This window comes from Phascolarctos cinereus, unplaced genomic scaffold (assembly GCF_003287225.1).
Source record: "Phascolarctos cinereus isolate Bilbo 61053 unplaced genomic scaffold, phaCin_HiC Scaffold_3;HRSCAF=262, whole genome shotgun sequence".
Taxonomy (NCBI): Eukaryota; Metazoa; Chordata; class Mammalia; order Diprotodontia; family Phascolarctidae; genus Phascolarctos; species Phascolarctos cinereus.
In genome coordinates, this window is record NW_027555736.1 from 249,954,152 (window position 1) to 249,977,549 (window position 23,398).

At 40.4% G+C, this 23,398-nt stretch overlaps 1 protein-coding gene across 1 annotated transcript in view; it reads left to right on the top strand.

Moving 5' to 3' along the window:
- The window catches only part of RAD51B (RAD51 paralog B), a 911,937-nt gene extending 901,931 nt beyond the window's left edge, over nucleotides 1-10,006 (top strand). Inside the window, exon 11 of the mRNA XM_078151552.1 lies at nucleotides 8,958-10,006. Coding sequence (XP_078007678.1) covers nucleotides 8,958-9,040 — 83 coding nt within the window. The 3' untranslated portion in view covers nucleotides 9,041-10,006. The remainder of the gene's footprint in view (nucleotides 1-8,957) is intronic.
- Nucleotides 10,007-23,398: the final 13,392 nt, after the last annotated feature.

Genomic DNA, 23,398 nt, shown 5'->3' on the forward strand with positions numbered 1-23,398 from the left:
AATTGGAGTGGAGTTGTTCTGCCTCACTGAATCGAATGAACAAATGAATGAATGAATGAACATCAAAAAGCAAGGTTCTGAGAATGTCAACCTATATATCTTAACACTTGGACTCTTTTCTCCAGCTGCCACTCTTTCCCTTTCTGCTTTCCCTGTTTCTTGTAGTTGGCACTGACATTCAGTGGAATTTAGAAAACATGTCTGAGTACATAAAGTTTCAAGCTCCAAGCAAATATAGGCAGTTTTGTATACTCACTTGCTATTCCTCTAAGAGTCCTACCTCATTCCTATAAGCATTCCTACCACATTATATTTTTGCAATGAAGACTTTCCCCAGTCTTCCACTATCCTACCTTTTCAGGCTTGTTTCATATTTCTCTCCCTCTACTCTTCCTTCAATAGTATTGGAGCCAAAGGATCTGGGGTAAATTATGACTGTGTTATTTATTACCTCTGTAACAAGCTTCTTTGGGCCTCAGTTTCCTCAGCTGTAAAATGAATTAAATGACTTCCAAAGTCCCTTCCAGCTCTAATTCTGTGGTCCTACAATCACCCCATTTCCTAGGCCTAGGAAACCTTCTCCCCTCCCTTATTTTGGTCTCATACAAACCTTTGCATTTATCTTTCAAAATACAGCTCTCACAACACTTTCTCCATGAAATCTTCTGTGATGCTCCCAGCCAAAGGGATCTTTCCTTCCTTGGACCTTGCACAGCTTTTGCTCTGTAGTCTTAAACATTTATCATGTCTTGTATCATAGTTGCTTGTGTGTATATGTAGTATCCCTCCAATTAATATGTTAAGCTCTTCAGAGGAGGGACCGTGTCTTCTTCATATTTTTATCTCCTCTGACACCTATTATAGTACCCAGGATGGATAATAAATAAATGTTGAATTGAATTCTACAATGGAAATAGTGTTAATCCAGGCCCATGTTCTGGCAAAGATATCAATACTGCATAACTGAAACAGGGTGTGGTGGTGCATGCCTATAATGCTTTTTACTAGAGAGGCTGAGGCTTGAAGATTGCTTGAGTCTGGGAGTCTTGAATTGCAGTGAGGTAAGCCGATCATGGGCACACATGCGAGCAATACCAATCTGGTGAGCCTCCAGGAGTAGGCAGGGAGGCTGCCAGGCTACCCAAGTGGCAGTGGAGTGGTCCAGATTGGCAATGGAGGAGGCCAAAGCCCTGGTAGCCAATCAGTTATAGAACTGGCCTGTGAGTTTACCTGTTCTTCCAGCCTGGATGAGATAGGGATACTGAATTTCAAAAAATTTTTAAAAATCACGTAACTGACAACACAGCTTCATCTAAAATAACACTGAAAGGAGTGTGTGTGTATTCAATCAATTAAAGAATTAAGAGCTTTCTATATGCAAGGCACTATACTAGGTGCTGGAGATAAAAAGACAAAAAATGAAGGTGTTCTTCCCCTCAGGTAGCTTATATTCTACACATATTTATACAGCACATATTGAAGAAATAAATACAAAGTGTATATAAAATAATACAGAGTTATTTCTAGAAGGAGAAAAAGGGCTAATAAAGATGGGGGAGAGGGGAATCCAGAAGTTGGGAATTCTGGGAGGGAGGGTATTGCAGAAATGGAGGACCGTGTGTAGGTAAGAGATGGGAATGTCATACACGGGAACTAGGCCAACAGGTCAGTTTAACTGTATTGGACAGTGTTGTAAGAGGGAGGAAAAAAATGGAAGGTAAATGTGTCTGTGGGTAGCTACTGCCCACACCGCCCTCCCCAACACTCCCCCTGCCCCCATTCTTCTCTTTGCCTTACAATCAACCATTGGAGAATGAGAATTCAGAGCAGGTTTTTAACCCCAAATCTGTTGTTGCAATGTGAGTTCCCAGATCCCCTCCACCTCATTATTCTGAGACTGTGCTATTCAGTCAGCTGGTGTGCAGCCATTCTGTCCAGGGCAACGACTCTGAGTTTGCCAGCAGGAAGCACCCCAGCTCCCCTGCATTGATCCAGCTGCCTTTCACTGAATGCTTCCCAAAGCATGGGAATCCTAGCCTTCTCCACATCTGTTTGCCTAGTTGGGGGGGCAGAGGAAATCTCCAAAAGCTTCCAAGACCTGACTGAATCAAAAGCAGGCAGTAGAGGGAGCATTAAGTCAAGGGGGGCTGGGTCATGTGATAGCCCCACTGTCCTCCTTCCCCTCCTTTTTTATGTCCCCAGCCCCCAGCATACACAGCCTTTTCATCCTCCTCCAGGCCAGTGGGATCAGGTTTATGTTAGCAGACCGTGAAGCTGATCAAATAAATGCGACAGCAGCAGGTGTTTGAAGCTGGCTGCCTCCACCAGCCCTGAAGAACAAGGTTAATATTGTGGGAGAGGCAGAAATAATGCACTACTTGCTTGCATCTCACACTGTCCACCCCTCTAGATTTCTCTCTTTCCTCTCTTCCTGGGTTTAGAGCCCTAAGAGGTTTCTGGGAACCAGTTATCAAAACAAACCTCATAAAGACCGAGAGATTTAGAAGAGAAGAAGGGAAATGTGTACCCACCGTATGCAGAACAGTGGCTCCCTCTGTACCAGAACGAGAGGTCTAGCATTTCAAAGGGAGCAGCAAAGGCTCCTGTACTAAGATGAGAGGGAGCAAGTTGGTAGATGAAGGATGGGGGGGGAAAGGAGGGGGCAGGCGGGGAATGGTGGGTCTACCCTTGCATCTGGAGCGGAGAGCTAATTTCAGTCCCAGTTGGCCAAGAGAAAGAGAGACCTGTTTCCGCTCAAAATATCAGCCAGCCTAGGAGGAGAAAGACAGAGAACTAGAAATACTGGACACTCAACTTTCCTCACACAATACCCTTGCTCATCCCTAATTTGATGACCCCATTTCTTAATTTTCCCTCTTGTCTCTTCCAAGATCTATCAGGAACCCTTCACCAAATGTTGTCCTTTTGGTCTGCTGCAATAACACGTGTTCCTTAATATCTAGCTGGTTCCAGACTAGTTTAAACAGTTCATCCACATATCCACCATGATATCGAGGCCTACACGGATGGGCATCTTGCTGTGTGTCCTGATGTATTACCTCCCTCCCTACCTGTCTCCCACCTCTCAGAGTAATGATGGCAACACTTTACTATTTACTATTATTTACTATTAACACATTACTTGTAGAAAGGGTGTGACAATCTACTGCCTTATGACCACTTAAAATGCCTGAGAATACTTAGGCCAAAACTTTCTTCCCTAGCAAGAACTGCTCCGTATGTATTGTATGCCCCTTAGAATGTTAGCTCCTTTGAAGGCAAGAATTGTCTCTCACTTTTGCATGAAGATCCCCATGATGTAGCAGTATAGTAGGTGATTAACAAATGTTTGATGATTGATTATTACCTCTGTAATTTGATGATTCAAGAATCTGTGACTATACTGGTATGGATACAGCCACAAAAAAAAGTCATCACCTGGTGGCTGACCCTATGGTGATGAGCCTCTCCAAATCTAGATAGGCTGGTCCTCAGATGAACGATACAAAGGCAGTTATTAAGTCCGTGCTTATAACCCCTCCAGCATCCTTGCTGTTCCTTGTACAAGGGAGATCACCTCTGGTCTCTGGGCCTTTTCACACGCCTGAAATAGTGGCCCTTCCCATATCAATGTCCTGGCTTCCCCGGCTTTCAAGTCCCAGATAAAATCCTATCTTCTGTGAGACATCTTTTCTAATGCTAGTGCCTTCTCTCCATTGATTATCTCCAATTTATCCTGTAAATATCGTTTGTATATAATTATTTTCATGTTGTCTACCCCATTAGACTGTGAGCTCCTTGAAAACAGGGACTGTCTTTTACCTTTCTTTGCATTTAGTATAGTGCTCGGCACAGCTTAATTAATGTTTATTGACCAACTGGTAGAGTTGATCAGAGGTTGTCCTCTCCTGGCATAGCTTTCAAGGACTCAAGGTCACCATCATGCCACCAAGTAGCGTTAGAATGGGGACCTGAGTGAAGGGCTGAAGGTCTACTTGTCTCTTAAAGTCCAGCTCATATGCTACTTTCTTTCTGCTTCCCCCAAATCAGCAATGCTCCTTCCCCCCAGGACCTCATGTAACACCTAGTTTGTACTTTTATATATTTATCATGATTCATTTTGTATTATTTTGTATTTATTTTGTAGTATCGTTAGGTATGTGCTGGAACTAGCTGAAACTAGTTAAATTTTCAGTGTGAGTATTCATACCTCAGAAATCCAGCAAATGCTACAAGTCAGCTTATGGTTTATTGTTTTGTTGACTGTCCAGCCTTAAGAAAGTGATGGAAAAAATGTTACTAATGCTGATTAAATTTAAAAGTGTGCTGTGAGCCCTTTTTTATTTTTTTTTTGGAGAGTTGGTCGTCAAACACCTCTCTCTAGCTCCCATCCTATATTTTCCAATTGTCTGGTGAGCATCATGTTCCACCAAGACTTCAGACGTATGTCCACAAATAAACTTTATCCTTATACCAGAGTTTGAGTTCTACAAAGACAGTGATGGTGTCTTATTTTAAATTTGTATTTCATACGGCACTTAGCGCAGTTCTCTGCACTGAGTATGCGCTTAAAATATTTGCTTAATTTAATAAACTTTGTATATGCCAACTTTGAAGTGACCACAGGAAATTCTCTAAGACTAGAGTTTCAAAGAAGGTGCTGACTTGCATTGGTAGAGGGTGTTCCCTAAATCAGTGAAATCATGGATCCAGCCTTATCTTCATCCTGAATTGACATAAAAATGAAGTGGATAAAGTAGCCAGAGGTAAAAAAGGGAGAAAGAGAAGAGAAACAGGACTAAAGAATAAAGCCTGAAAGGGAAAGGGAGACAGGGGAGTGGTCAAAGATATAAAGAGGAGCTCATACCAAGAAGGAAGAGGTGAGTCAACAGTGTGAAATGCTCCAGAGAACTCAAAACCCATTGGATTTGGACAGAGTCCCAGTGGGCTTTGGGACTTGTGTTACATAAGGAATTCAATGGAGGCTGCTGGTATAGACTAGTCTTTCTAGAATTTTGGTAGTGAGTAAAAAGAGGCAGACAGGGAGAGAGCTTGAGAAGGCAGGGTCAAGGAAACATTGAAAAACTCTTTACAAATTAAAAATATTAGCTATTACCATGCCTATAACTTTAACTCTACATCCTTCCAAGATTTTATGATTTGTTTTTATTAAAGCATCTTAAAGGAAAAATACCAAGCCCTTTGCAGTGAAAGCAGCTTTAGGTTTCCCCCCCAAACCCCTACTTCCTCCAAAGCTCATTACTTCAGAATTTCAGAATTCTCTATGAAGCGGTTGAGAAACTAATGCTCCTGAGTGACCAGCTTTCCTATTCCTCCTTTCCTCACTCCTATCTGGATTTGGGGTTAGAAGATCCATGTTTGAATGCTAATTCTGCCAGTTCCTGGCACACAGAAGCCACTTAATGAATGCTTTTGAATAAATGGATGTCTCTCATACAGTGTGACTTTAAGCAAATCAGTTAGCCTTTTTGGGTTTTATTTTCCAGATCTATAAATTCAAGGGGTTAGATTAGATTATTTCTAAGAAGTATTCCAAATAGAAAAGCCTATGATTGTTGTCAAATACAGTGTTTTCCCTTAAACATCTGCTATTTTGGGTTATTGGGGCCACTATCCCCTTCATCTTCATGAATTATTGAGAGAAGAGCATTTTTTCTTCATGTAATTCATGTACTTTCTGTATCAAGCTTAAAATGTTACATTAAATACATTTGGCATCTCTTATGCAGCAATTCTAAATAATCAGTTTTAAAGTCATGATGATTTTTGTCATGGTGACCATTTTGCAAAAGGAAATTCATATAGAGAAGGATATGAAAAAAATATTCTCTGAAAGCAAGATAGAAGGTCACTTTCACTTCATCAGATCATATGTTTTTAGGCCCCAAAGCCCCCTTCTTGTGCCTGTCCCCCACTCAGAATTTATGTAAGCTTAGACAGTCTCATATCCTAACCACCATGCTGTCTTCATACCTCTGACAACACCCTGCCCAATTTTTCCAGTGACCAGAGGAAATTGCTCAGTGTGGCAAATGCCAAGAGTCATATTTTCATAACTATATCTTGTATCTCAAGAACCTTGTTCTTCCCTGTCTTTGCCCATTTTAGATAGCATTTATCCATGAGATTTCCAGATACTTTTGTGCAGTCTGAACTGAGCGATAGTATGCAAGCATGAATGCTAGCAAAGGAAATTCAGAATCCCTGTGGTCTCTGGTATACTTCTTGCCAAATCCAACAGCCTTATTTTTTTTCAGTCTTCTGTGATCTTTTCCAGAATTAGACACTATTGACTGTTCTCCTTCTGAAAGCTGTTTCCCTTTGACTTCTGAGACATTATAATCCCCTACTTCTTCTACATCTCTAACTTTTTTATTCTCTCTCTCCTTCATAATCTTCTTGTCCATATGACTCTTTAAGATAAGTGTTCTCCAATTTTCTCTTGTCCTTCTTCCCTCTTTCTACATTTTTCCCCTTGACAACTTTGCTTCATTTATCACCAAATCTTGATCTCCACCCCAACTTCCCTCCAGAGCTCCCGTACTGCATTTCCAATTGTCTGGCGGACACCATGTTCCACCAACAATTCAGACGTATCATGTCTGACGTCTTATTCACGTCTTATCATGTCATTTTCTCCCCTTGAATGCAACCCTAAACATGGGCTTCAGTTTCTATCATGGTTACCACTCTTGAAACACTTTAAGGTCATCTTTGATTCTTTCCTCTTCCTCATTCCACATCTGACTGGTTATCAAGACCTGTTGATCCATAATACTGCTCATTTCCATCTTCTGCTTTCTGCCACTCACCTCAAAAAAAAAAAAGGGCAACATTATACAAATACAAACTTCTTGGTTGGTCAGATAAAAGTAGTTCAATTTATCTTGCTTGGACCCAAGCCTGCCATACCACTTCTAGCACATCTCTCTAGCCTCCACTTCTGAGCAGGACTTCAAGCTCCCTCCACCTCCCTTTCCATGTCTATCTCTGAGAACAGTAATGAAATCACCACTATCATTCCTAGAAAGAACATGTCAGCTGATTGTTCCGTGACTCCATTTACCATTCCTTTTGACTTTTTTGTCCAAAACAGTCCTTCCTGGCTACCACTTTCTATATGTGCTGTCTTCCCCATTAGAATTTAAATTCCTTCTGGACAAAGGTGATCTTTCTTTATTCTAAGTACTTAATTAAAAAATTTTCATATATATATGTGTGTGTGTGTATACATACACACACACACATATACATACATACATACATACATACATACATACATACATACATAATACATCTATGTACATTTCTGCTAGGATAGTAGGAAGATGTAACTCTCATTTGTAAACTATTTCTTGCCAGTCTTTGGGGAGAAATTCTGGAAGTCAGCTTGTTAAGATGCTGGAAACCTCACTTAGCAACATAGCCTCAGCTCATTCATGTTCACAACCCTATGTAAAAGACCATTTGCCCTGGTTTCTTCTACTGCCATTCCATCCCTGGACTTCCCACTTCCTTCTGAAAAAGGGTCTTCCAGGTGGCTTCCACCTTTCCTGCTTGTAATACCATTCTTAGGTACCCTTTGCAGAGGAGACTTCCCCTTGGCAGTTATTTTATCCCACTGGTCAGCACCTTTTCTGCTATTAGTCTCTTAAGTCCCCTTCCAGCCTTCAGTCCGTACTTCACACTGCCTTCTATTCAGTTTTTGTAGGACACCATACTTCTCAATTCAGGAATTTTCATGGCTCTCCATCATCTGTTTAGTGATTCCAAATTCTTAAAGTAGGTGCTCAAGGTCCTCCAAAGTGTGGCTTCTGACATGCCTTTCTAGACATAGCTCTTTAGTGTACTTTACATTCTAGTCAAACCGAACTATTCACTATTCCCCATTCTGCTACTCCATCTCCACCCATGCCTTTGTTTACACTAAACATCCTACCCAACTCATTCTGCCTTGAGTGGACCCCAGTACCCTCATATCCTCCTGTTAAAATGTTTCCTTTCCCTTAAGGTCCCATTCAGGTGCTACCACCTTCAAACCCTAGCAGCCTAATGTTAATGAAGGTAATAGAGATTAATACACTTTTGTGTCCAGAATCAAAGAGAGTCCAACAGAGTTCAAACGTCTCCTAGACTAGAATCTTCTCTAAAACCCATTTAACAATGGTTATCTTTTTCTTGAAGACCTCTAGGGAAAGGAAACCTACTACCACCCAAGGTAGCCATTCCTCTTTTAGATAGCTTTAATTGCTAGAAAATCTTTCCTTTCATCAAGTTTTATCATCTGCCTCTATGCTACTTCCCCAACTCCCTTTTTTAGGAGTCAGTCCCCAATTAATGAATTGAAGATGTCCTAAAAGTTCATTTGTAATCCATCAATTAATAAGTATTTATTAGGCGAGGGCCCTGGGTTAACCACTGGAAATACCAAGAAAACTCAAATCAAGTAAGTCTTTTGAAACCAGAATGCATTTTTCTCTAGGAATGATGTTATTCTTAGTGATTAGGTTCCTAGGCCAGCCCCTGAAAGCTTAACTTATAATATGTTTGAATTATAGTACTGTAATAAGCAATCTGGTACATTCCCAGACCACCTAAAATGGTATTTTCCATGGAGAAGACACAGAGAACCTGCTTCCAGGAGCCTGGAACATTGGTTGAGGTGAAGGCATGTGGTTGGGAGCCCTCCTTGTGTTTGGGAGAGGACTTTTTCTATTGGCTGTGTACCTGGAACTATCAGTGTCTTTAAAATTGCTGGTCAGAAAGTGTCTTTGCTGTATTTGTGTCTGAGAGTAAAGATAATTCCTTCATTCACATCATGTGGCAAGAAGCGAATGGCCTTTCTGCCATTCTGTACTCCCCTCCTCCCCACAGCCATGTGGCCCTAAGAAAAAGGCCTGGATCATGGACTTTTTTATTTATTCTTTTTGTTCTAGGTGCATGGAGTGAAATCTACAATCTGGCCCAGGAGCTCAAGCCACGGAAATCTGGACCGGGCCAGGTGTTGCAGCCAGCCTAGCAGTGAGACTGGAGGGGTAAAAGTACCTAGACTCCCGAAGAAGCCTTCACTGTTATTAGCTTTAGACATGAACTTGGTGGTACTAAGCCATGTAGGAACTGAGCTATACTAGGAGCCTAATATCCACTCTCCTCCCTTGCTACTTCCCTCTTATCCTGCAAAATCCTAAGGGTGTGTGTGTGTGTGTGTGTGTGTGTGTGAATGATGCTTCTATGGTGTTGGGGAAAACATTTGCACATTTATTTTTGCTGTGTCTTTGAAGTAAATATTGTACCATATATGGTTCAGAGGTATTTATTTTGGGATGAGTTGAGTTGCAGGTACTATAATGAAAACTCAACTTCCAAAGAATAGTAGTTAATGGGGAGAATAATTTTCAAAAATGTCCAGGGAGTAAACACAAATTCCTTATCCTAACTGCTAATTGTGTTAGCCTGAGTTCTGAGTGCTAATGTTACTATGGTGAGGAAACCAGAACCTATCTGAGCTTTGGCTTTGGCAAATATGCCTGAGAACTCCAGCAACTTCTCTCATCTTCTGAAACTGCCGGCAGGTAAGAAATAAGAGTCAGTAGTCAATCCATAAACATTTATTAAGCACCTGTTGTATACCAGGCAGTAAGTTTTCATAGAATGTAAAAAAAGGACTAAACTGGATCTATCATCTTATCAATTTGATAGTTGTCTCTCATGGCGCACATCACAACCCATTCACAGCCTGTCCACACTGAGTGACTTTGGTACGTGACCTTCCACTCATTCACTCCCCACCCCTAGGGGTTCAACTAATGTACTGAAGGCCTTTCTTGATTTCTTTCGAAATAGCAAGTGCAGCACTGACTATCCACCTGTCAGCCTTTCCCTTGCCATGTAACCAGCCCATCTTTGCTTCCTATCGTGCATTTTCTTTTTTTAAAGTTTTATTATGTATTTTATTTTTATATCATAACATTTATAGATTACTCTCACTCTATGAGCAGTCTCTTGTAACAAAATAAAACAGTTAAATATAACTAATTATTAATACAATGATCTCAACTGTAAGTGCATGCAACACCTCCCATTTATAGCACCTCCACCCACAGCCCTCTACTACTTGACAAAAATTGTTGTGAAAATTGGATAACAGCATGGATCAAATAAGATTTAGAGTCTAAATTTTAGACCAACACCTCCCACCTGGTGCAAAGATCAGCTTCATATGAGTACATGACCCACATGTAAAAAGTCACATCATAAACAAATTAGAGAAACAAGGAATAAACGGCCTAGGAGATCTATCACACATTCTCTTCTTTGGTGTTTCTCATTGGCTGTATGTCACAGCCTATTCACACCTGCCTTGTGCATTTTAATTGCTCTTTTTGTGATATTCATTAAAAACACTTTTTTTGGGTAGACTAGTGTATGCTACATCTTACTGACATAGTAGCAATGTAAGTAGAAATTTGATATTAAAAAGATGGGCTTTTATTTCCATAAAAAGCTTGGGGGTCATTAAAGGAACCTAGCAATTTTCTAAAAGCCACCCAGCCCGCTTTCTTTCTCCAGAGCCAACATATTGTCTTATTATCTATCCTGAATTTGTATGTTGATGGACAAGTTATAAATTTGCCATCTAAATGCATGTCACGATTTGAGCAACGGATGCTGTTGATCCAATGGTCTATGTGAAAGTTACATATCTCTTCCAGGAGAGTTTGTATAGGTAGAAGAGATCCGTGCTGGACAACACACAGTTGTGAGAATGGCGAGGAATTGACGTTCAAGGGGCTTATGAGAGGGAAGATATTACTCAATCAGCAAATATTTATTAAGCACCTGCTATGTGCTAAGTATTGTGCCAGGCACTGGGGATATAAGTACAAAGAATGAAACAATTCCTACTCATTCTAATGACATCTATGGACATGTATGTTATAAATATAAAGAAAATGCATTCAAATATGTACGATGAAGTTAAACAAGGTAGTTTGGGAAGAAGAACACTAGCAGGGGAATCAGGAAAGGCAATGGCACAGACAATGGTGCTTGAGCTGCATGTTAAAGAAAGGTAAGTAGGCAGGTACTCTACGAGGTAGAATTAACAGGATTCTGGGCGTTCAGAACAGCCAGTGTGAAGTCACAGAGATGGGAGAAGGAGTGTCATGTTTTCAGTAAAGGGAGAGTGTGGGAGGGAAAATAATGTCCAGTGAGGCTAAAAAGAGAAGTTGGGGCCAGGTTTTGAAGGGCTTTAAAAGCTACACAGAGGAGTTTATATTTTGTCCTAGCGGCAATGGAAAGTCACTAAAGTTGGGTAGGGAGGTAACATGATTAAATCTGTGCTTAAGGAAAACTATTTTGGGTGGACTAATATAATGAAAGACATGAGTCATGGTGAGCAGTTAGGAGTCTGGGCTAGAATAGATGAGGGCCTGAACTGAAGTGGTGGCTTCATGAGTGGAGAGAAGGGATCAGAAGTGAAAGATTCTGTGGAGGTAGAAACAACAACTGATGGGATATATGGGATGAGGGAAAGTGAGGAGTTGAGACTAATTTTGAAATTATGAACCTTGGAGACTGGAACCTGGTGGTGCTTTCCATTATTGAAGGCATGGAAAGAATCTCAGACCCCATGAACATCAGACCCCAAAAAGGTGACCGAGAAAACGTCAACAACTATAGACCTATTTGCCTATTCTCTCACTGGTACAGAATCTTTGTGATGTCCATCAATGTGTGAATCTAGGGCATCCTCAATGAAGGTGTTATTAGGGGAAAAGAAGGCTTTTTTTACAAGCAGTATTCACCAATGAATCATATCTTTGCCATTTGCCGCATAATGGAAAAAGGTAGATAACATAAGACTCTATTGTGCTAATTGTTTGTTTCTTTAAAAAAAAAGCATTTGGTAAAGTAAAATGCCTTAGAAGTTCTTTCCCAACAAGAAATCTCCCATCCATACATCAAAATCATTCAAGGTTCTTTGAGGGACATAAAAGAAATAATCACATGCAACAACCCTCTGATAGTGATCATCAAATGAGGCATAAAACAAGGAGGTGTACAATTGCCAAAAGCTGGGATGTGATTCAACAGATTCCAGATTGAAGGTTTCTCTGTAGACGGTGAGGAAGTCCTCAAAAATGTTCCTATTTGTGAATGACCTTGTGCTGGTTGCCTCAAGCCCTCAATCCTGTGACAAAATTACGCTGTGTAGGGAAAGACTTTAGAGTTGAAAGGTCTAGTGGTATCGTGCTAAAAGTCGTGTTTCCTCGGGCCCCAATGTGTGGGCTGGGCTAGCTTGTCTTATGGCCTTATGTCCAGATTTTCCTTAAAAGGAATTGAAACTGTCCTCAAAACCTAATTCTTCCAAGGTTCTAAGGCTCAAGTCATATGGCTTCTTGGTCACCTAAAGGTCTACAAGGAGTCAGTGCTCTTCCAACCTGTCAGATGTTGCACTAGACTGGAAGTCATCCCACTGCCCCTGCTGCCCAGATGTGTTCCTATAGGAAGACAAAAGAGGCTATGTCTAACTGAACCAGGGTTGTTCTATCCTTTCCATTCTGTGGCTTAGTAAACCTCCTTTCGTGAGTAGTGAATGGAGCTTGCCTCCAAGCCAGGAAGACCCATGTTCAAATCCCATTTCTGACACATGCTGGTTGTGTGACCCTGGGAAAGTTATTTAGCCTCTAGGCCCTGGCCATCTCTAAAAGAGAAGGTGTCACTCTGCATTGGTAGATGGACTTTTCTCATCTGAGAGTTCTGTATACCACCGAATTCACAGGTCCAGTCTCTATCCCTCGCAATAGATGGTCTACAAGTCTCATTTCATACTAATCTAGAATCTGACCAACCTGAGAAGCCTATCCTCTCACAGGGTTTATTACTCACTAGCAGTAGTACTCCTAAGTTTACCTAGGAGTCTACCCCTCCCCAGTCTTATAAGCTGTTTCTCCCCTTCCTCCACTTATAGAATCACAGATTCAAAGATGAAAAGAATCATTTGATAGATTACTGACGGGACTTTTAGCACGATACCACTAGACCTCTCAACTCTAAAGTCTTTCCCTATACAGCTTAATTTTGTCGCATGATCAAGGGCTTGAGGCGACCAGCACAAGGTCATTCACAAATAGGAACATTTTTGAGGACTTCCTCACCAACTGAGACACAGAGAAGTGACTTGACTTGCCGAGAGAAACACAGCTATGAAGTGTCACAATAGAATCCATACTCTACCCACAGATTCTTGAAAAGTTGCAAGTTTTTTTCATACTATCTCTCCTGGTAGTATGGTGGAAGGGTGGTGGGGACTCCCAGCCAACAGACTTGGGGAATTGAGGAATGGTTTAGATGATTGGTTGTAAGTTTCCAACTGCCTGAATGAGTGTCTGCTGAGTTGTTAGCCTGGGTAAAAAGAAATCCTATCCTTTTCTCCTAAGGCTGATATTGCTGACCCTGAGCCAGCTGTTTCCTCGTTCCAAAGTTTGGCTTTATAATACACCAGACCCAGATATACAGGGCTGATTAGCAAAAAACGATGTAAGGTAGGACAACTCTCAGATCCTGCATACAGAGAGAAAGAACTAAGAATGTCCCCTGAGCTGGCCGAGGGAGATCTGCATCTAACAGACTCATAGACCCAGACTGATGTTCATCCACAAATTTGCAAGGCAGCTTTTGTGAATTCTGCCCTGGTTTAGACCCCAGCCCTGGTGCTGCTATCTATCCCTTCCGTTCTTCAGTCTCTAACTCAGCTCTGCTTTGTCAAATAAAAAAACCCAAACCATTCTTAAATAAAGAAAATCTATCAGAGTTGATGCAAATAGCAGCTTGCATAGGGAACACAGTAATTGCTTCCAATTCCAGTAAGTAAGCACAAACCAGACTTTTTTTCATGCCCTCAAACAATTATTGAAACCTCGTTTGAAGTTCAGGATATAATGGGAAAGCCAAACAAATTACAGGCAATTAGAAGATGGGATTTTGTAGAGAGTTGTTTTTTGTGTGAGCAGTGGGACCAGAAAGGTCCTGCTAGAGAGGGTCAGAGATCTGCGAAAATCTCTAGCAGACAACCAGGATTGCTAATGCCAAGAGCAGCATCATTGAACTTTTAAAAATAAGTACTCCCCACCACATTCCCCATGGCATAGGAGTGATTCACAGGACCAGTCTGACATATCAGCTGTGGAAAGGACTCTTTGATTAGATAAGAGAGTTGGAATGCATTTGATGTTTAGCAAAGAGGCCCTTTGACATATTTCCTTACATGCCATTAGAAATCTTCTTTTTAAATTAAATTCAGTCAGATGCATACCCAGTAAAAGTGGCTTTGTTACTATGCGTATTTTTGAAGAATTTTCAACCTCTCTGAACCATCTCTAATTGCTTGAAGGCCTTGCTCTTCCCAGGGACTGTCACGTAATGAGACTATTCCAAAATTGTTTACAGGTCATTGAGTTTTTGAAACTAGGTAGGAGGAATGGAGCCTGGGATGCCAGAAATGCAGCCAAGTGTGCATTAGGGATACTGGTGTGATAGCATAAAACCTCAAGGTCATAATTAGTGTTGTATAAAGGGGAGTACGTTTGACAAAATTGAATATATACTTCATATATAAATATACATATACACATATGTATATCTGCATCTGTGTGTATATGTGCTAAATATGTATGCATATACAGCATGTATGTATAATATATATGTATACATAGCGTGAGCATATTTTATATGCTCAGTTTAATAAGTACTGAGTCACCTAGGTGTTACAGTGGATAAAATAACACACCAAGAGTCAGAAAGATCCAAGTTCAAATTCAGCCTCAGATACCTGCTAGCGCTGAGACACCGGGCAAGTCACTTAACCTCTCTCTGCCTCAGATTCCTCATTTGTGAACGAGGAGTTGCTGTGAAGATCGAGTGAAATAATCTTGGTAAAGTGTTTAGCATAAGGGCCTGGCATACAGTAGGTGCTTAATTAATGCTTTTTTCCCCCCTTCCATTATTAGCTATTAATAAGTATGGAAAGGTAGGTTGGAGCAAAGTTGGAAAGGGCTTAAATGCCAGAAAAGAAGAATCTGTATTTTATCCCATAGGTAAGAGGAGATACCGCAGTTTCTTAAGCAGGAAAACAGCATGATCAGATGTGTGCTTTAGGAATATTGTTTGGCAGCTGTGTGGTGTATGGATTAAAAAGTGGAGAGATCGGGAACAGGGAAACCAATTTAGGGGGTTATTATAATTATATATATATATATATTATATATATACATAAGTAATATGTATATATGTAATCATAATAGTACAGGTGAGCGCTAATGTCATGTAGATAGAAAGAAGGGAAAGGATACATAAGACGTTACGGTGGCAGAATTAATAAGACCTGGCAATTGATTGGATATGTGAGATGAGTGGGAGCAAAAAGTTGAAGATGACTCCTAGGTTGTCGACTTGGGTGACTGCAAGGATAGAAATGGGGACGTTAGGAAGTAAATTTGGTGGGGGTGAGAACACAGGGAATTCCACTTTGGACATGTTAGGTGTGTGGTCTCTGGGACATCCAGTTAGGAATGTCCAGGAGCAGTTGGTGATATGGGACTGGAGTTCAGGAGATAGTCTAGGGCAGAATATATAGATCTGGGTGTCCTACCCACATGAGGAAACTCCCTCTGTACTGGTGCAGGCCAACACCTTCTCTGCAATTTATAGATTTTAGAGAATTGTCCAGAGCATTGAGAGGTTATGTAATTTGCCCAGGGTTAAACAGCCACTATAGGTCAGAGACAGGTCTTCAGCCTGGGCCTTCCTGCCTTCAAGGGCAGAACCCTATCCACTGTGCAGTACTGCCTCTCATTACACTGATACCTTCAAGATATTCACAGAAACAGCGGAAAGCCTCCAGAGCACTCTATGAAGGTTTAGGAAAGGATATGGATACACACTATGCAGGATGGGAAGGGAGCTGCAATCTATACCAGAGGAGGGAGTGCACACTGATGAGGTCACAAATCTGTATACATTTCTCAGTATGTGAGTCAAAAACATTGCTACTACTTTTCTCCCTGATCTTTACATTCCAACTTGGGACTGTTGGAACTAATTGCCTTTTAAAGCTTTACATGTAGGTAGCCAGGTAGAACAGTGAATGGAGCACTGGGCCAGGAGTTAGGAAGACCTGAGTTCAAATCCTATCTCAGAAATCTATACAAGCCATGTGACCCTGGGCAACTCACGCTACCTCAGTTTCCTCAACTATAAAATGGAGTTAATAGCACCTACTTCTCAGGATTGCTGTATGGATCAAATAAGACAATATTTATAAACTGCCATGCACTTGAATGCCGGGCACTTAATGAATGCTTGTTTTCTTCCTTCCTTCCTTCCTCCCTCCCTCCCTTCCTCCCTCCCTTCCTTCCTTCCTTCCTTCCTTCCTTCCTTCCTTCCTTCTTTCTTCTCCTTCTTTCCTCCCTTCCTTCCTTCCTCCTTCTTCCTTCCTTTCTTTCCTTCCTCCCTCCTCCCTCCTCCCTTCCTTCCTTCCTTCCTTCCTTCCTTCCTTCCTTCCTTCCTTCCTTCCTTCCTTCCTTCCTTCCTTCCTTCCTTCCTTCCTTCCTTCCTTCTTTCCTTCCTTCCTCTCTTCTCTCTGAAAACCAAAAGCATTCTACTCATATGGAAATCCCCATTGTTTTCTTGCCAGCTGACATCTGTGGCTACCAGCCACCCCTGTGCTAGCCTATAACTAAGACAAGTCACCCATGGGTCAGGAATGCCAGGAGTACAATTGATGATGATTCTAAGCTTTCCCATTTTTGATCCAACAAGGACTTGCAGGACACCATAGCTCTGTGTCCAAGAAAACCTCGATCAGATCTTGTTGCCCATCCTTAATTCTCTGAAGAACATATGCCACCCCACCCCACCCCAGCATTTATCTGACGAGCTTACTAGAAAATGCCCCAGTGCCACAAGCTGAACATAATCTAAACCGGAGCTCTTCTGAATGTTCCTGGTTTGGGAGTCCCTTGATGAGAGATGTTCTGTCTCTGGACAGCATCCTTTGCAGCATATTCCAACACCATTCAGACACCCAGCAGTGGTGCTGGCTTCCCCATAGATGCATCCAAACTACAGAAATCTTCAGACCTCTTAAGATTGTCGCTGCTTTTTTTCCTCTTCTTTTTTTCCCCCAGTGAGTCTGCCACAATTGCTCCAGGATCTGGAACCTGGAAGTGACCAAATAGAACCCAGCCTGTCAGCTGTCTGGGGGTTGGAGGGTCAATTTTAGACATCTTTGGGTTTGGGAAAGTCATTGCTGTTGGGAAGTTTGTGGAGCCATTGAATGAGGTTGAATGGGTCCTTGTGGGTGAGGCTTGGCATACCTCAGATGTATGGAGCAGGTCATTCTACAAACCAGGAAAAGGTCAGCTTCTGAATGAGTTGCCATCTACTCACCGTGACTGAAACGAACTCTGCTAGTATGCTTTGATTAAGCTCAGATGTGTAACTACTCTTTTCCGCTTGTGGACATTCACTTCAGGAAGTCGGACTCTGTTATGCCCCAGGCAGATCAGTCATTGTTTGGAACACAAAGCCCTGTGTTTAGAAGTTACATAAGCAACTATGGAATGGTGAATGCATCTCATTTGGTGACTCACTCCCATGCACAGCAGAGCTCACATCACTCATCAAAACCTGATGAAGAGCGGTCTTCCTATAGAACCATTTACCTGAGGATCTCAAGGCACTTGGCGGAGGAGAAAGAATTTTAGCACTCAATGTCTTTTGGTTCTAATCTTAGTTCCCAGGTACGATGCCACAGATAGAACATAGGACTTCCAATCGGAAGAGCTGGGTTTGAATCTTTTCTCTGGCTTTTATTAGCCGTGTGACTTTGGGCAAGTTACCGAGCTTTCTGATCTGCAAAATGGTGATAAAACTTGCCCTACCTGATTCACAGGGTATTGTAGGTATCAGATGAGAACTTTGCAACTGAAAAAAGTTAAATAAAGTAAAGCTTTTACTCTTAGGCCCCCAAAAGTCCATGCAAAGTTATCACATAGGAGACGCCCGCCCACGTTGTTTGTGTTAAGACAAAAAGTACTCCCACATCTGTGGGCTGTAGTAGTTATTCTACAATAACAATTTCACATAATAAAGTTGCCATATGACCGTGAAGAAAACCAGGAGACAGGCAAGATCTTCCCAGAGCCAGTTTAGAGTGGCCATTCAAGCAGGTTAATCCTACTGTGATTCACCTCAGGCAAAAAAAAAAAGTCTCAAACCACACTAAGTGCTCTGAGAAGAGCAAAGGAAAAAAATGCCTTCATGGCTCTCATTATTATATTATGAAGTTTCAACTTTGCCCAAGGTCCCCCAAAGCCTCTCTCTCTCTCTCTCTTCCCACCCCTTTTCATACCACACACATATGTATATATATGTATATATGTATATATATGTATATATATGTATATATATGTGTATATATACGTATATATATACACATATATATACATATATATGTGTATATATATGTATATATGTGTATATATACGTATATATATACACATATATATATACATATACATATATACATACATATATATTATGTGTGTGTGTATGTTTTTGGATTAGATCCATGATTTCATTGGTAGATGGGTATCCAACAAGGAAATACCTAGCACCAATCCAGAGAAATACTTCCTCTGCAACATCTAGTCTTAAAGAGTTTTATGGACCATTAAGAAGTTAAATGACTTGCTCAGGGTCACACAATCAGTAAATGTTAGAGGTAGGATTTAAACCCAAGTCTTCCCTCTTCCCAGGCCAGTTCACTATCCACTGGACCAGAGATGACTCACAATTCTATATGACAAGTTAAGCATACTTCAGTAATATATGGCTGGGGAAAAGAGTTAATGACCAAATAAGAGATAGAAAGGATAGATAAGATACACAGAACATAGAAGATAACGTGGACACTTTTGATTATATAAAATAAAAGTTTTTGAACAATCAAAACCAAAACAGTTAAAATTAAAAGGAAAATGGTTAACTAGGGGAAAAAACATTTACAGCAAGTTTCTCTGAGGATGTCAAGTCTGTCCAAATTAGGCTTAAAATTGCACTAGGATTTTTGGTACACCCTATATAAGGAACTGATTCAAATTTATAAGAACAAGAGCTATTCCCCAAGTGAAAAATATTTTCTAATTTGTTCTTGCTGTATTCCAATAAAGGAGGTACTTTTAAAAAAATCTTAAAGATGTAAAAACAATTATAGAATGGTCAATAAGTTTTGCCATTGTATTTCCACCCATCTTTTAAAGCCTAACTCAAATGTCACCTCCTCCAAGAAGTTTTCTCTGATCCCTTGAATCTGCGCAGACCTTCCCTTTCTAACCTCTCTTTGTTTGATAACTTTCTTTTTTTCTTATGTATTTCTCATTTTCATGTAAACAAAAAACTTTAACATTAGTTTTATAAAAATTTGAGTTCCAAATTGCCCCCCTCCTTCTATCCCCTCCCACCTCCTTGAGAAGAAATCTATACCCTCCTTGGTATAGATTAATACATAGGCAGTATTGTGAAACTTCTCCTTATTAGCCATGTTACAAAAGAAGACACGGACCAAAAAAAAATCTCCCCCAAGAAAAAAACAAACCCCCAAAACCCAAGAATAATGAAGAAAGTAAAAAAGAAAAAAAAAGCATGCTTCAATCTATATTCATACTCCATCAGTTCTTTATCTGGAGATGGATAGCATTCATAATTGTCTTGGATTATTGTATTGCTGAGAATAGCTAAGTCATTCGCAGTTGACCATTGTATAATATAGCTGTTACTGTGTACAATGTTCTCCCAGTCCTGCTCACTTCATTTTGTATCACTTTATGTAAGTCTTCTCAGATTTTTCTGAAAGCATCCTGGTCATCGTTTCATTAGCACAATAGTATTCCATCATAATCACATACCACAACTTGTTCAACCATTCACCAATTGATGGGAATCCCCTCAATTTCTAATTCTTTGCCACCATGAAAAGAGCTGCTATAAATATTTTTATACATATAAGTCCTTTTCTTTTTTCTTTGATTTCTTTGAGGTACAGACCCAATAGTGGCATTGCTGGATCAAAGAGTATGCACAGTTTTATAGCCCTTTGGGCATAGTTCCAAATTGTTCTCCAGAATGTTGAATCAATTCATAACTCCACTAACAGTGCATTAGTATCCCTATTTTCCCACATCCCCTCCAACATTTGTTGTTTTCCTTTTCTGTCGTGTTAGTAAATCTGATAAGTGTGAAGTGGTGCCTCAAAGTTGTTTAAATTTGTATTTCTCTAATCAATAGTGATTTAGAGCCTTTTTTTCATGTGCCAGACCTAGAGTCATAAAAGACTCATCTTTATGAGTTCAAATCTGACTTCAGACACTTACTAATGATGTGACCCTAAGCAAATCACTTAACCCTGTTTGCCTCAGTTTCTTCATCCGTAAAATGATCTAGAGAAGAAAATGGCAAACCACTCCAGTATCTTTGTCAAGAAAACCCCAAGTGGGGTCATGAAGAGTCAGACAGAACTGAAAAATGATTAAACTACTTGGATAGCTTTGATTTCTGCTTCTGAAAACTGCCTGTTCAAATCTTTTGACAATTGAGGAATGCCTTGTATTCTTATACATTTGACTCAGTTTTCTGCATATTTGAGAAATGAGGCCTTAATCAGAGAAACTTACTGTAATGTTTTCCCCCCATTTCTTGCTTGTTTGATAACTTTCAAATGCATTTATCACATCATAGTGTATATGTTGTTATTTGTGCCAGCCTCATATCCTCCAATTAGACAGATCTTTGAGAATAGGGATAGGCAGTCTTAACTAAGTTTATATCACTGTTCCCTGCCCCTCCACCCTCACTCCTTCCCCTCCAGGGCCTAAAGAGGCCTATTCACTGAATGGGAGTTACCTCACTCAAAGTGAGAACCTGAAAAGACTTTAGCTTAAAAGGGCCAGGGTCTCCCATTGCATCCTGGGTCATCTCCAGTCGTCCTGGTGAATATCAGGCCACTGGACCCAGATGGCTCTGGAGGAGGAAGCAAGGTTGGTGTCCTTGCACAGACCTCCCTAACTCAAATCAAAGTCAATTGCAAGTCATGTCATCATCTCCCTAATGTCATGGTCCTCTTCAAGCACAAAGGACAAACACAACTCTGGTAGACAAGTGATTAAATATTTACTGTATTGTATTTTGTTGCTATGCCCTGGGTAAATTGTCTCTCATAGCATAAGCATAAGGACGGAGGAGGGGAGAGGGAGGAAAGAGTAAGGATAATTAATAAGTGAGGCAACTCAATACCTTTTCCTCCTCCTGCTCTCCTGTTGGAGCCTGGTGAGCTATAGTATAATCAGTGTTGATAATGCTGGCAGAAAACAGAGCTAGACAAGAACTCATGGGCCTATCAGGGAACCACTTGGCCCTGATGCCGCTGTACCAGCGAATCATAGAACTGGAAGAGGCCTCAAGGAATAATTTCAACCAGCTCTTTGGCCCGTCAAGTCTATACTCAAGTTGTCTTAACATTGGGAGGAGTTACGTAACCTGTTTAAAAATTTTCATTGCTATATTTAGTGTGTGTGTGTGTGTGTGTGTTCTGTTTTTACATTTCTTTCATTTCTGAACATAGCCCCCATCCCCTACCACCCCCATATCAAAAGAATAAAAAAGAAAGAGTAGAGTGGGGACAAAGCAATTCAGAAAAACTAACCAACACACCAACTCAGTCTGATGGTATATTCAGTGCTTCACAACCACAGTCCTCCACCTCTGCAAAGAAGGGAGGGAAGTACATTTCCTCATCTCTTTTCTGTGGCCAAGTGTGGTCATTATAATTACACAGTGCTCAGTTTCTTTTATTTTATTTTCCATTGACATTGTGTAGTCTTTGTATATGCATTTTCCTAGTTCTGCTTTATCTGGCCAGTTCTTAAAGCTATCTAGCAAAGGATTATAAGGTCACAGATTTAAAGCCAGAAGGAATCTTAGAGACAGTTAGTTCACCTCTCATATTTTACAGACTGGACTGAGAAGAGTTACTTCTCTTGACTTGCCCAAAGTAAGCTATTCTGCGACTTTAGTAGTAAGTTTCAGAGCCAGGATTTCAGCTTGGGTTCTGTGTCTCCAAACCCCATTCTTTCCATTATACCACTGGCTTTCCTTCTTCTAAACAATTCAGCTTGGAAGAGGCCTATGATCCAAGTGGTTTTAAATTTATGACAACTTGTTAAGCCACTCATAAGAAAATTGTGCAAGTAAGGTAAGCTTATGTCCCTTGAAAGTTCATTGGCTCACTTAAAATATGTATGCTAACAAGTTAGTGATAGTAAATGTTTATGTTAATACCAGAAAGATGAAAAACCACTAAGATCAAAATCCTGTGTCTAATAGTAGACCAAAAAAAGTCTTCCAATATGATAACAGGATTTTCTTTGTTATGAGGGGGGTGGGAGAGAAGGTTCTTCCTTTTTTTTTTTTAAGCACAAATTTCTTGATTTATATTCTCTTTATTTTCTCTCAGGGACTTGTCTGATAAGATCCTCATGACAAGACAGTATTGGAAGCCACATAAGAATTTTTCCAGGGACAATTAAAAAAAAAATCCACTCATGTTAGGCCCTAATCATCTTTCCTGGTTTTCTTTTGATAGTCCTATCTTTAGGGCATTCTGTCATTTCCAAGGAAATGTGAGTCAGATACTAGACTAAAGATTTGTGAGGGCAGGGGCCTTATCTAACCTTGTTTATCTAAGTATTTTCCCCAGTTACCATCAAGCTCTGCACTTAGCAGGCATTTAATCAACAAACATGTTGTGTACCTACTAAGTTAAGTTCTAGGCATTGTGCTAAGAGATAGAGATACAAATTTTTAAAAAATAGTTTCTGCCCTCAGGGAGTTTCCTTTCTCCTTAATAAATATTTGCTGAATTGATACTAGATCTCAGTCTTGTGTCAGTTTTGACTCAGTTTTGCACATTTTAATTGCCTTTTAAAAAAATAAACTGCCTTTTTACCATATCTGTAGTTTTCAACTCAATAAAAGTCCATTTTATAGACTCAATATGTTTTTTTTTTTGTTACTCTGAAGACTCCTTTTAAAGGTCAGGTGTGAGGAAAGTAGGAGTCCTGAGATAGAGTAGTCAAAGCAAATAATAACCACAGGCTAGTGTATTTCAGCATGTCTTTCTTTCTTTCTTTCTTTTTTTTTTTGGTGAGGCAATCAGGGTTAAGTGGTTTGCCCAGGGTCACACAGCTAGTAAGTGTCAAGTATTTAAAGCTGGATTTGAACTCAGGTCTTCCTGACTCCAAGGCTGGAACTCTATCCA